Source organism: Agelaius phoeniceus, chromosome Z (genome assembly GCF_051311805.1).
Source record: "Agelaius phoeniceus isolate bAgePho1 chromosome Z, bAgePho1.hap1, whole genome shotgun sequence".
In the NCBI taxonomy this organism is placed as follows: Eukaryota; Metazoa; Chordata; class Aves; order Passeriformes; family Icteridae; genus Agelaius; species Agelaius phoeniceus.
The window spans coordinates 1,083,540-1,097,093 of NC_135303.1; the positions used below are offsets into that span (position 1 = coordinate 1,083,540).

Sequence of the window (13,554 nt, forward strand, 5' to 3'; positions counted from 1 at the left end):
ATTACCTCTATAAAGAGGAAAAATACGTTGCCTGTAAGAAGCAACACATTTCTGTATCAGAGCTTACAATTAACACTTGTGACAGAGAGCAGCTCAAATCCAAGCATTATATTTTCTACTAATTTATGGGAAGGAATGATGAAGAAGGATGGTATGAGCAGTACAAGCACATCTTCCCCCTTCATGAAAATGTAAGAACAAGAATTCAACTGGGGAATTTCTTAGCAGGAAACAGGAAATTAATCCTGATTTTCCTGCAAAAAGAGTCTCTGAATTCCAAGGGGAGTCCCAATTGCTCAACTTTGAAAAATTTCTGGTGAGCCAAAAAAAGTTTCATACTCTTGGAGATCCAGTGCAATATTCTGATATTCACTCATGAGCACCTGACACCGGGCAACGTTGTTTGCAGACTTTGGGAGCTGGAGCATGCTTTTAATTAATCCTTTCCACACTGTTAGTGAACAGCTACTGAGCAATAAAATTAAGGAGATGGGAGACTGAGGCAGCCCAACTCGCCTGCGTAAATTCTATGTAAGACCCTCAGCTGTCCTCCCCAAACCTCCCAGTGAGCACTGGCCTTCATGCAGACAGAACTGTGTCCTACACCAAGGACAAGAACCCTAAACATTTCTCCAGTTTTCACATTCACTGCATTTTTGGCTGCACACATGAGAAAGTCAAGGATGCAGCACCTTGGGAAGATTACACCAAACAGTATTCTGCAAAAAATATGGTTTGTTAATTGTTTACTGTTGTGCAATCTTTAGCCATATGGATTTACTTAATGTGCTCAGGTATGGAATTTCAAAGCAAAAGCAAATTCTTTGTTTTCTCCTGGTTTCCATATTTAAGAACACATTTTACTGCACATATACCTGAACACTGTGAGACATCATCTCCACAGAATGAAAAGAGCAGCAAAGAAAGACACTTCATTCAAAATTAAATATGAATACTACTTACACAAAAAGAAAGAATACAATTTTAACAATGAATGTATGAGACGAAATTCTTTTCACTTCCCTATTAACTACAAAAAGAATGCTACAGCCACTTGATACATTTATTCTACTTTTAAGAAATAACCTGTTCTCCATCTGGACACAGGAACTATCTTACAGAGTAGACAAATCAATTGTCTGAAGAACGTATTCTGAGGGTGAAATCACTGACTTAGTGATGATCAGTAAATATGCAAAGGGCCTTCCAGAACTTTGTGGAACTCAGGTAAGGAACTAACAGGTAACTCAGATCTGCAGCCTCTGGAACAAAAGCCCTGGAGCAAAGCAGGACAACTTGTCTTTTTTTGCCCTTCTATTGGAGGATAAGGATGGTCGGGAGTTTTTTTCCTTAATTTCTGTTTTAAGCAGAAGGAGTTTAAAATGCATTCTCCACAGAAACTGACAGCTGGAAACCAGACCTAGAATTCCATTTTCAGCAATAAAGCTAGAAGCAAAAGCTGCCCTAGCTAGGCTGCCTGCAGAAGGTCGCAGTATCAAGAGATGGGTCAGGCAATCAAGAATGAAAACAAGTTCCTCCATCCCTGATGCACCAAAGGCAGAGAAGGAGGACAGCAGTTTAATGAAACCAGAAACAAAACAGTTTTCTCCCAAACTGCTTTTGGGAGAACAGTCTCATGGGCTTTTCATGGAAATCTGTAGTCCAAAACGGACATAAAAGCATTCACAACTCCTCAAATACTGAGTATTGATAATGATTAGTTAAGGAGACTTGGGGCATTTAGGGTGTGCAAGTGCCTCTTAGTTCTGCTGAAGGGAGATGGGTGCAGAGAATAAAGTAGTAATTTCTCTCCCCATAAAACCTAGAAATAAATGCAGAGACCCAACTTTTCTGAAGAGAGGTGCACAGAGACTGAGCAGCCACCTCAAATGTCCAAACACTCTGCTCAGTAACTTCTAGGAAAATTTTATTTCTCTACTCATGACCTTTAAAAAGAATAATCTGGACAAAACCAGTGACAGCATTGTCTTTGGTACACTCTACAGCCCTCTGTCACAGAGCTCAGCACTGAACTGTGCCAACAGGGCAGAGAGGATGTGGGCCTAGCTCATTTCAGTCTCTGGAGCAAGGAGTGTCTCTGGTTTGTTACCCTGTGCATTATCTGGAATTCTGCTGGCAGACACAAACACACACCAGACACCTTTGCCCACAGCAGAAGTGATCTTTCAAAGAGCTGGGGAGAACTAATCAAACCTTAACTGGAAAATAATCAAGATTTTAATACAGCTACATGTGAGAAACAGTGTACGCCTTCTTTGCACCAGCACCACATGGAAAAACTTCCAGTGCCAGGAGTGTGAGATAACAGGAGCACAGAAATTTCTGGAGAGTAAAAATATCTTAACTGCTATGTACAGAAATCATCTTGTAAAAAAGGATTTTCAGGTACCACCCCTTTCAACCCAGAGATGGGGATGAATGGCCAGGCCTGAGGAAGAGCGGGACGGTCATTTGTGGCCATCAGAAGATGGGGTACTGCTAAAAGTTTTTATTTCCCCTTTTGGACACAGTTTTCAGCTTGAAAAGAAGTGGAAAGAGATGTATGTTGGAACTTGCTTCTCTCAGGAGAAGATCTCAAAATGTGGAAAAAAGAGCTCTTAACTAGAGAGGTGAAGAAATCTCCTCAGGACATCGTGAAGAAACACAAACCATTCTATACTGAAGACTGAATTTTTCCTCAGACCATCCATGTACATGATTTCTCACAAGACTTCAAAGTGTGCAGAAGTTTTCCTCCAGGAAAAAGTAAAGTAACAGGTACCTGGAAAAAAATCACGGGGATTTTTCTGCTTCAAATGAAGCTACTCCCACTGAAATGCCTGCAGTATTAATGGGCTGGGTGAGCAAGCAACAGTTTTCTTTCCTGAGTCACCTGAAACAATTTCCAATTCTACATGATATATCTTAAAACTTCCAGCCCAGGAGCTGTCTCCCTGATCCAGCACATGCACATTCATGACATGCATCTTTTCAAGCCTAAAAAAATGATAAAAATGTACCTAATCAGCTCAGAACCCTGTTCACTCAGAAGAAAACATATCCAGTGGCAAATCTTGACAGAAAATAAACATAAAATCCATTCTAAATATGGGGAAAGCTGCAAATACTTAAACTCAGGATGAGCATGGAAAATCTTCTCTATAAAGCCAGAATTGGGCTTTACCTTTCTATTTAGTGTATTTTTAGTAAGATGAGCATTGTACTGCTGCAAGCCACAACACACTCTCTGAAGGGGGAGGCAACTCAAACAGCATTAATCTTACAGTTGCAGTTCAGATAATGTAAAGCTTGTAAGTAAACCTGAAGAAACTCAGTCTTTCTGCGCATTCATTCCATGAGTCAACCTGTGTGTTCCTGCCTGACTCGCAGCTATGTCGAGTGAGGCAGCAATATTTCCAAATCATTAAATCATCTGCAAGTGCTTTCCTCCTCCATCAAGCATTCCTAAGCCTTTCTCTCTCCACAAAAGCAAAGACAAGATTATTTCCTCTCCAAACACAGCCCACTCAGCTACAGCTGCCATGTCTACAGCAGCCAGACCACGCACCCCTTCAGCAGGAACGGTTTTTCTTAGGTCAAGTGGAACACATGCCTAATAAAAAATTCTGAATTGCTCGCATGAATTAATAAACAAGCCTTCTGTGCTGTTTTGTACGTACAATAACAGTTTTCAGATACGACAGCACAGCTACAAATGCTCTACTACTTGACCTGCAATGTAGCAGCAGAGTTTTGATTTACCATCCCCGGCAGCCTCGGCAGGAGGAAGATTCCGGCAGCTCCCACTGATGGTGGGATTTTGACCTCTCCACAATGGCAAGACACTGTGTGGATCAGGATTTCACTCCCTGCATGTTCATCTTCCTCTGCTGTGAGATCTGCCTGGCTATATCCTCATACCACCCTCTTGTTTTTTGACATGAGCTTACAATACTACCTTAAAACACCAGACACAAAAACCATGATGAAGACTGTCCTAAGCAAAACCTAAGTGATAACAAGGAGCATGGTGAAACTTGTGAGGGATCAAATTACTTTATCCCAACTGTGACAAAAACAATGCAGAGCTTTTCCTGCCACCTTAAAATATTGAGAGAATTGGTTTTACAAACACCAGGCAAATTAATTTCTGAAGTAAACCAAATTGTTTCTAAAATAAATGTTCATCCTGTCTTATTGTGCAAATAGAATCATACCACAATTTTATCTTTTCTTCATCAAGCATGACTTTATACAGTAAGTTAAATATTCAATCACAGAATTGTAGGACACACCGAACTTGCAGTTTCTCACTTTTCCTGAATTATGACAATACACATCATAAATGAGCAATAAGGTCATGTAATATTCCAAGGCCTGTAGAAATGCTAATGGAACATGCCAAAGGAGGTTTCTAACTACTTTAATTCACCTACTCAAATTCCTAGTACACCTCTAAATTTAGACTCAATAGTGGACTTACTAATCAGTTAAACTCTCCTGAGCTTAAAGGTTTGTGGACTCCTTTTAAACTCCAAATACTTTTTCACTGAAAATTTCCTCTTGCTGATCGTTCTGTTTCACAATTTTGTTTCATAACAATATTTACATTTTTCGGATTTTTGGCTTTTGTTACATACACTTAATTTTGAGAACACAATGTCCCCCACTGAAGTCAACTGTTGTGCTTTGGATCTGCCCAGATTTAAATCTCTAATGTCATTCCTCACGGTCTTACACTATTCCTGTAAACAACTGCTCCTTCAGTGGGGAATTAAACCTTCCTCTAATAACAAGGAAACACAATACTAAGTAGCTAATACTAATAGCTAAGTCTTTTCTTTTTCCAGCAACTTTTTATTTACAACAGATTAGGACGAAATGACCACAACTACTGTTCTTGCAAGAGATACCTCATTTTTAATTTGAGGAATGTACCTTACTAAATTGGCTGACCTTAACAACTCTGTGGGTACAAAATGTCGCTAAAACTTTGTTCCTTTCTCTGATAATTATTTCTTTCATTAATTATGTGTAGTGGTCAGCGTAGCCAGGACATGACTGTGCAACATTGTCCAAGCTCCTTAACCAGTCACCCTCACAATTTAATCACCACTACAGGGTGTTAAAGAGACATTGGTGAAAGAAGCTGGATATCTCTGACTGTGCTGATGGTGCATTCAGAGTCTAAGGTGGTGTTTACTGCAAATAAACAACAAGGCAAGATCACCATTAGCTCACACATTGTAGGATGCCAAGCCATTACCAGATTTTGACACAGAAAATGCAAAATGGTCACTTTGCTGACTCATTTCTGTTGTTCCCAAAGTGTGTTTATAAGACACTGGGATAGGGCAGTCTAATGTCAGTTTTATCCATAGAAATACTTTTTGGCAGTAACTAGACACTACTTGTGAGACAGACCTGGAAAAGACTCAAGGAGAGTTTTCACAGTTGTATTGTGAGAGCTACTTTCACTCAAGACTCCCCTGTCATGTTTTGAACGAAGTCCCAAAGGCAGCAAAACTGTCATGAAACTTCTATCCTTTATTCCTCCTGTTGTCTTTGACCAGCTGATTTTGCATTTAACTTATTCTATGTCTCTTGATTGTTTATTAGGGTGAGAAATCTCCAGGTTATTTCAGGATACAAAAGCGTATGAACCACCCCAGTTTCAGCCAGGGTGGTCCTGACGGAAGCCAGAGATCAATTCCATCTACAGAACAGTCTTTTCTTTAGCACTGACAGAGCACAGATATTTGGGCAGGTCAGATCCATGTTTCCATCTGTCCTGTGCCTTTGTGACCAGCCTCCTGTGTCCACGGCATGGGGGGCAGAAGGACACTCTTTATTCTGCATTAATACATGGGACAGCACCTTGATCTCTCAGACAGCTTCCAGGAGTCACCCATATCGTGCTGGCAATTAAAGAATTAGGAACTCCTAATTCTAAGGTATCCCTAGGAAACTGAGAGTTACATATGAACAGCACCTGTGTTTTTGAGCCACTGCAGTGCAAAATAGTTCTCTATCACATTTATATATGCAGTTAAGGAAGCCATGGTAAAGACACACAAAACTTACGTAGTCATGAAAGGCTTTTGCTTCACTTGAGTGTTCACATGTTTCTCGTCTTTCTGGAGCTGCACAGTAGAGATCCCAGAACACACTGCAAGGGAGAGGTTACAGGGATGGTGAGAGTGTCACTGTGATGCTCACGTGCATTTTATGGCATACACAAACCTCACATGGATGTTCCTATACAGAAATGCCACTTTCTCTCCAAAGAATGAGAACACTCCCCTCTACGGAAGAATTTAGATTTGTAAATCATCTGTGAGGAACAAGTCCTGCCATCTGATCTCTGAGGCAAGCAGTGCTGTACTCCTTTAGCACCACTGCACTACAGACCAAGAATCTGGGGTAATAAATACAAATACAATGTGTATTACTGTGCATTTAATCTTATCCCTCCAGCAACTGCTCAAACGACTTCCACAAAGCATGGGAAGGAATGAATTCGTAATAATATGGAAAGGAAAGAAACTGGAGAGAAAACTGGGAATCCTTCCATGGTCAAGGTTCCTGAAATCACAGAACAATTTGGATTGGAAGGATTTTAGAGCCCATCCAGTCTCCAACACCTTCCACTATCCCAGGTTACTCTGAGTCCTGTCCAGCCTGGCCTTGGGCACTTCAGGGATGGGGCAGCCACAGCTTCCATGGACAAATGTCCAGTCCTGTGCTTAAATCAAAGCTCCCTGAGGATCTGGTGCCTGGGCAAGCACAAAAAATGCATGGGCATCTTCTTAGGTCATAAAGAATAAAAGGAAGGGTATTATGGCACATAATCCCGTTGGTCTTCCCCACAAACTCCTTCAGCTATAGTTACATACCAATCAGTTCTACCACAAAGTTTCTGGAATGAAACTGTGTCTATGCTGGAATGAGTTAATAACATATTTGAGTAATAAAATTTGTTGGGAGTTTCATAGCGGTTTTTTACTGGTTTAGACTTACTCCTCTATAACTTAATCCAGCACCATATTAGGGATTTATGGACAATTTGAGCACTCTGCTGCAGACAATCAAAATTAAGGATAATGCAGACATTAGAGATAAAAGGGACATGTTCTTGCCAGGCTTCCATCACACAGCAAGAGCTGTCAAAGAATGGTCAAAAAAGGATACCCCACTTCCCATGCAGCTGTGCAAATCACTTTGGTTCAAATGGGGCCATTTCAAAACCTGTGAATTCTTGTACTTCTGACAGCTGGGCATATTCTCTGCACTTTTGCATTTCTTCAAACACAGGCTTGTTGGATATACTAAAATAATGAATAAATACCACGGCTACACAGCACTGCCTATGAGCACTCTTCTCCCCTAGGGAATTCTACACACACAGCTGTGGACTGCAGACTGAGCAAGTTCACATCTACACAGTCTCTGTATTTACTGTGTTTTCTTTCCAAATGTAAGTATTTATGATATGTGGAATGACCCCTTAGCTGCAAAATGTGCTGGAAGGTGGTGAAGAAGGAAAGCCAGGCCACCTCCTTTCTTATCAATGTGCTATGCAGTATTTCTTTCTTTCTGTATCCAATATCCAGTATTTTTTTCTGTTATTTCCTTTTCTGTACCTAATTTTCTGTTATTTTATTCCTTAATAAGAGAATGCTTCTTAATCCTGATCCTCTTATTTTTTTTACACTGTTCACCTGAATTTCTTGCCTCCTGCAGCTGAAACTGGACATCAACATATTCTAGGAAAACCAGAGGAGAAGAAAACTGGTACTTACCACCACCAGGAATGCAAGAATCCTGGGGGCTCCCCCAGTGTGATGTTTTTTTCCCATCTTATCTAAAATAAAATGATAAAAACAGAGGTGTACATTGTGATCATTGTGACTAAATGAGGAACAGAAGATTCCACACTTAAGAGACACTTTATGGTCATCAATTTGGATGCGCTGTTTACTTGCTTTTCTATATTTGTTGATATAGCTGATACTTTAAATTAGCTCCTCTTGTGCTAGGGAAGCATAGTTTAGAATTTTATTCTTTGGGTTTTTTTTTTAAATTCTGAATATATGGTGTATTATTTTAAGTTCAAAAACGCATGATTAAAAAAGTGATTTTCAAGTACCTTAAAACCTGAAATCTTTTCCCATTTGCACAGGAGTGATGCTGTGGATTCAGCAGGTGGCACTCTTCCCCCCGCAGCCAGGGCCAGCAGTGTTTTATAATGCTCGAGGAGAGCTTCAGCCACAGGTAATGTGGCAAAAGCCAGGCAGCACCACTGCCATAACCCAGCTCCCAGCCAGGGAACGTGCACAGCTACTCTGGCTTGCTCTCCTGTGCTGGCAAGCTCTCCTCAACACCTCTACTGCCTGGCACTTCCCTCCCACCAAGGAAACTGGCTCTGTTTGAGGCTGTTTTCACAGGAAATGCAGTTTAAGAACTCTCGGCTCCTGAATTCGAACTTTTGTTGTTGATCAGGGAACCCATCAGACAACGCCACCCAGAGCAACAGCATCTGTTTCTCTGCAAAACTTCCCAAATGTTGTACCTTAACTATAATCACACAAGCATCTTTTCAATGCCAGTCAGTAGCTTGTCCTTATCTCCAAAATTAAACAGTTTGGGCTATCACAGAGCCCACACTGTCCAAAGAATGTCTCATGTTAGAACTTGGTGAATCTTTGGTCCACACTTTGCATTGTGTGCACTGCAAACTCCTCTACTTACAATGACACACAGCATAATTTCCTGTCCAACTCTCTTAAAAAAGGAGTTGTTAAAAGCGCAAACCATATTCTTCTCTAGAGACAGAAGGACTGGCAGACAAGAAAAGGGTTATTTTAATCAAATGCTTAAACAGCCTTAATATGAAAGAAATTTAAAGTGACAGATCTATATACAAATATGTAAAAAAACATAAAAGCATAATATTAAAGGTAGTATTCATACTGCCAGGGTCCTTCCTAAAGCTGGCATTTTTTAAAGAGACTTTAAGATTCTCAACTCTCACTTGATTTCCACATCCAGTTCTTAGGAAATTCAAACACATGCACGTTTTGTCAATACAGAATATGTAGCTCATATGCCTAAAAATGTTGTTTGGACTTACATGAAAATCCATATAGAAAATCTCAAACCTAATGCAAATTTGACATATTATTTGAACACAACTCTTCAAAAATAACTATGCTATTTTAAATTGTCTATAAAAGAGAACACTGAGCCACTATCACTTGAGTTGGTAAAGCTGGCAGAATGAAAACCAACATCCCTCACACAGCAGCTAATACACAAAAAACATATTTCACAAAGTTCCTGAAGTGTTTAAGTGCCTAAAGTTCCTTAAGTGCTGGCAGGAAAAAGTGACAAATATTTGGAAGCCAAAGTCACTACAAAGGTATTACACACTCTTCAAATACACCTCTCAGAGGCACAGCTGCTCCTCATGCAGCCTGGGAATGTCTTGGAAAGACTTGTACTAATAATCAGGAACACACAGTACCTCTGAGAAGGTTCAGAATCACATAATGAAGAGATGCATTGTACAACAAGCATGAAAAAGGGGTTCCTGAAGCAGAAATTTCATTCGCTTAGCAGTAAAAATTGTGTCTATGAAGAACACCCACATTATGTCTAAGCAGTGATTGTTTTCTTCAAAGCAGGGCCTGGTGAGGAAATTCCCCAGTTCAGGTCTTTAGTGGCTCCTGGGACATATGTCATCTTGAGAAACTGACTGGGAGGAGGAAACTGAAGGGAATGTGGAAGTTTGGGACCCTCTTAAAGGATTTTTGTTTTGTTTTGTTTTAAATACCCATACTAGTGTCTAACGTAGCAGATGCAGTCTGTCTGATCAATGGGACTTATGAAGAATTATTATTTATGAAAAAAAAAAATCTTCATTGTCAAGTGTGACTGAGCTCATAGCCAGGGAATGATTAACTGGGAAATGCCCACCAACCAGGTCCAGCCAGGGTAATGGAATTATCTGAGGCTGGAATCTGATTTCCAGAATAGAAAATATGTGGGATAAGGATCAGGTCTTCAAGAGAAGCATACAAAAGTCAAACTAGACACAAAAACATGACAAAAACACGGGGATGCTCAGGACAACGATCCCTAAGTTACAGAGTATCACAGTGGATTCATGGATGTCCAACTTCTATTTTCCTTTAACGTGGCTCCATTCCTCTGAGTCACAGTCCCTGGCAGATCCGTGAGAGAGGGCTCTTAACCTTTAGACACCACTGGCTGCCCTACAGCTCAGACAATCTGTGTGTGTTCTTCTTTTAAGCCCCAACACTCAGCTTTAGAGTTAATCTCAACTGTTTAACTTAGAAATGAAACCCACCCAAACTGAGAGAGCATCCAGCCCAGCAGTCACAGAACATTCACAAGAACTGCCAGCACATTTACCCTCCTGCACTGCTAATTAGTGAGGGAAATAAACTCACAGCTCCTACCTCATACCCACTCTGTGCACTACTCATTGTCCCTGACCTGTGTTTACCACCTCTTGATGAGTACAAGTCTTACTTTTGAAGATTTGATATATCCTTATGTTTCAGTGTTCAGACCTGAGAGCTCCTCTGTAACTCAAGACTAAATTAGTTCTAAAAGCTGAGTTTCAAGACACGGTATTTAATGTTTTCAGGAAATCCAGATGCCATACCAGCTATGCTTCTGCCAACTGTTCATTTTGAAAAAACATCATAAAAACAAAGTGAGCAAAATTTACCTTGTGCAATGCATTATTTACAAATGACAGCTGTCTTGGAAAAGCCAAGATGATACTCTACATTATTTTCTCTTATTTTTCCAATGTTTTACCACAGAGATAAAACAATTGTCAAAAACATGCTTTATTATAAATGTAAACCAATCCTACTACAATTCTACCCTTTTTCCTTATCTGTGCTTTGTCAGTTTTGTGTGAGTATCACAAACAACTCTCTGGATTTTCATTTTCCCCTCTTCCATCTCCAAAATGTCATCATCAGCATAATAATTTCATTAGCTTTTGGAGGAGGATCAGTTAAAGCAGCAAATTTTCCTAGGACAATATCTTGCCTATTTTTTCCCAACTTCTGCTCACTATTCCTATTATTACTACTACTATGCTATTGTTATTATTATTAGTTATTGATATTGTTGTTGTTGTTGCTATTATCTTGTATGTTCTTGTCAAAGATTAAAAACCATAATAAACCCAGAAGACTTCAATGTGTTCAGCATACATTTGTATCCTAGGGCAAAAGTAAAATGCTGATGAGACACAATTTACTTCAACCTTCACAAGATGCATACAAAGCCTTTGAAAAGAGTCTTAAAAAAACCCCCAAAACTACTGTGTAAAGGTAAAAATTCCATTAGCAGTTGAAAGTGTTTAAAAAAGCAGGACCTAAGTGGTTGTGGCCCTCATTGATTCAACAGATGAAAAGAAGTGAAGTGGTTAAAAGCATGGTGAGAGCACAGAGAGATCAGCAGTGCTTCAGAGAAGGAAAACTGATAGTGTATGACAGTGGGATGTAAAATACATTTAGGAGGGCCTATCATTCACAATTGGAGATATCAATAGTAAGTTAAAAGGTCATCAAAACTGAGTACCATTGAAGTGTTCTCCAGCATGCCCACTTATTAGAGAAAATAGATTAATCTTCCCCAGTGTAGAATGGGGATTACAAACCACAGCAAAAACAGTCACACAAGATCATGTAAAATGGCATGGCAAACTGGGTTCTGGAGGATAAGGAACAGCGGATTGAGGCAAACCAATACCCAAGGTTTTCACTGCTCTTATTTTAGACCAAATCATATTTATCTCACTTGCAGGCCCTCGGAAGTCATGTAAAAAACTCACCTCTGATAAAAATGTCTGAGCTGATTTCTGTGCTCCTACATGGAGCAGATATTCATATACGTACAGTGCTAATCTGAAAAATAAACAGAAAGGACAATATTTAGTATTGTGCATTTGTTTGCTCCTCTTTTTCAGAAATAAAGGATTATCACAAGTTTGAGATATGCCCCACTGCCTTCCACAAACCACAAAGTAATGAAGTGCCAAATCTATTACCTCTACCAGAATTTTTCAACTAGACATGCAGGTCAATCTGACCAGAGGTGTTTAAATAGTCATTAATTAAAACATTATTAAGCCCCCAAATTACTTAATGTCAACATTTTTAATATTTGGACAAGTGCCTAGTGAGCTAACCAGTGACCCAGTGCTGCTCTGGGTGAGCATGCTTACTGTAAATACAATATATTCATACAGCGTCACTGATTGCTTTTCCAGGTCAGCTTTTTTAGCATGTGGAATGTGTCAAGCTGTTAGCACTCTTGAAAAATAGCCCTGTGGTTTTTCCAAAAAACATGGAAACTTCAGGCTGCATTAGGAGAAGCGATGGCAGCCTAGGTCCATGGCCAAACAACCACAGCTCTGCAGCAAAGGGAAAACAGATCCTGAAATTCATCCAGACCTGGGCTCTGGTGGCAGCAGAGCTACAAATTACTGCCACAGCTCCAGATGATTCCCCAGAGCTTCCTGTTTGTCTGTCTGCAAGCCTCCAGGCTGTCCAGAAGGAAAAGGAGGAGGAGGAGGAGGAGGAGGAGGAGGAGGAGGAGGAGGAGGAGGAGGAGAAGGAGAAGGAGAAGGAGAAGGAGAAGGAGAAGGAAAGAAGGAGAAGGAGAAGGAGAAGGAGAAGGAGAAGGAGAAGGAGAAGGAAAGAAGGAGAAGGAGAAGGAGAAGGAGAAGGAGAAGGAAAGAAGGAGAAGGAGAAGGAGAAGGAGAAGGAGAAGGAGAAGGAAAGAAGGAGAAGGAGAAGGAGAAGGAGAAGGAAAGAAGGAGAAGGAGAAGGAGAAGGAGAAGGAGAAGGAGAAGGAGAAGGAGAAGGAGAAGGAGAAGGAGAAGGAGAAGGAGAAGGTCTCTTATATTCACTACCTGCACTGTTCTTAAGAAGTTAAATATATTTGAATGCATGTAGTAATACACAGCAATTCTTATTTTGACTATTCTCCCTATTCATTTCCAAAAACTTGTAGACGGCTACACAAAGAAGAGAGGGAGAGGATCTGTCCTCCTCTTCAAAACCCTATGCCATGTTCTGTGTGATCATTGTCATCAAGGCTCTGCTGGAGCAGTAATTATTGCCATGACCTATCAAGTGTGAAATTTTAAAATCTCAGAGAGACCTTCCCCAAAAATGGTTTTCACTAGTTGTTTGTACTTTGTACATGCAATACATACACATATTACTTTACTCTCTGTCCAACTTCAAAAGCAAAGATGTACTTTTTTCTCAAATTAAATATATATAATTCAAACATATGAGTGGTGGTTTTAGTTTGAACTCTCTAAGTACTGTGGGGAGAGAGGATTTCTTAAGAGTTGACTTAATTCTTCCCAGTTCAACTACCATGCAAATTTTAAGCAATAAATGTTGTAGACTAAATCTAAGACAGATGTAAGAGACATAGGAGAAGAAACACTTTTCTGCCACAGCCCATACATCCTGAATACCCAGTAATGCT

At 40.1% G+C, this 13,554-nt stretch overlaps 1 protein-coding gene across 6 annotated transcripts in view; it reads right to left on the minus strand.

Annotated features, from left to right (window-relative positions):
* SSBP2 (single stranded DNA binding protein 2) overlaps positions 1-13,554 on the minus strand; it is a 138,662-nt gene that overhangs the window by 93,683 nt on the left and 31,425 nt on the right. For all 6 annotated transcript variants that reach the window (XM_054651903.2, XM_054651904.2, XM_054651899.2 and 3 more), the window contains exons 2-4: positions 11,882-11,954; positions 7,803-7,864; positions 6,085-6,169 (exon numbers count right to left, since the gene is read on the minus strand). In XM_054651903.2, the coding sequence (XP_054507878.1) occupies positions 6,085-6,169; positions 7,803-7,864; positions 11,882-11,954 (220 nt within the window). The remainder of the gene's footprint in view (positions 1-6,084; positions 6,170-7,802; positions 7,865-11,881; positions 11,955-13,554) is intronic.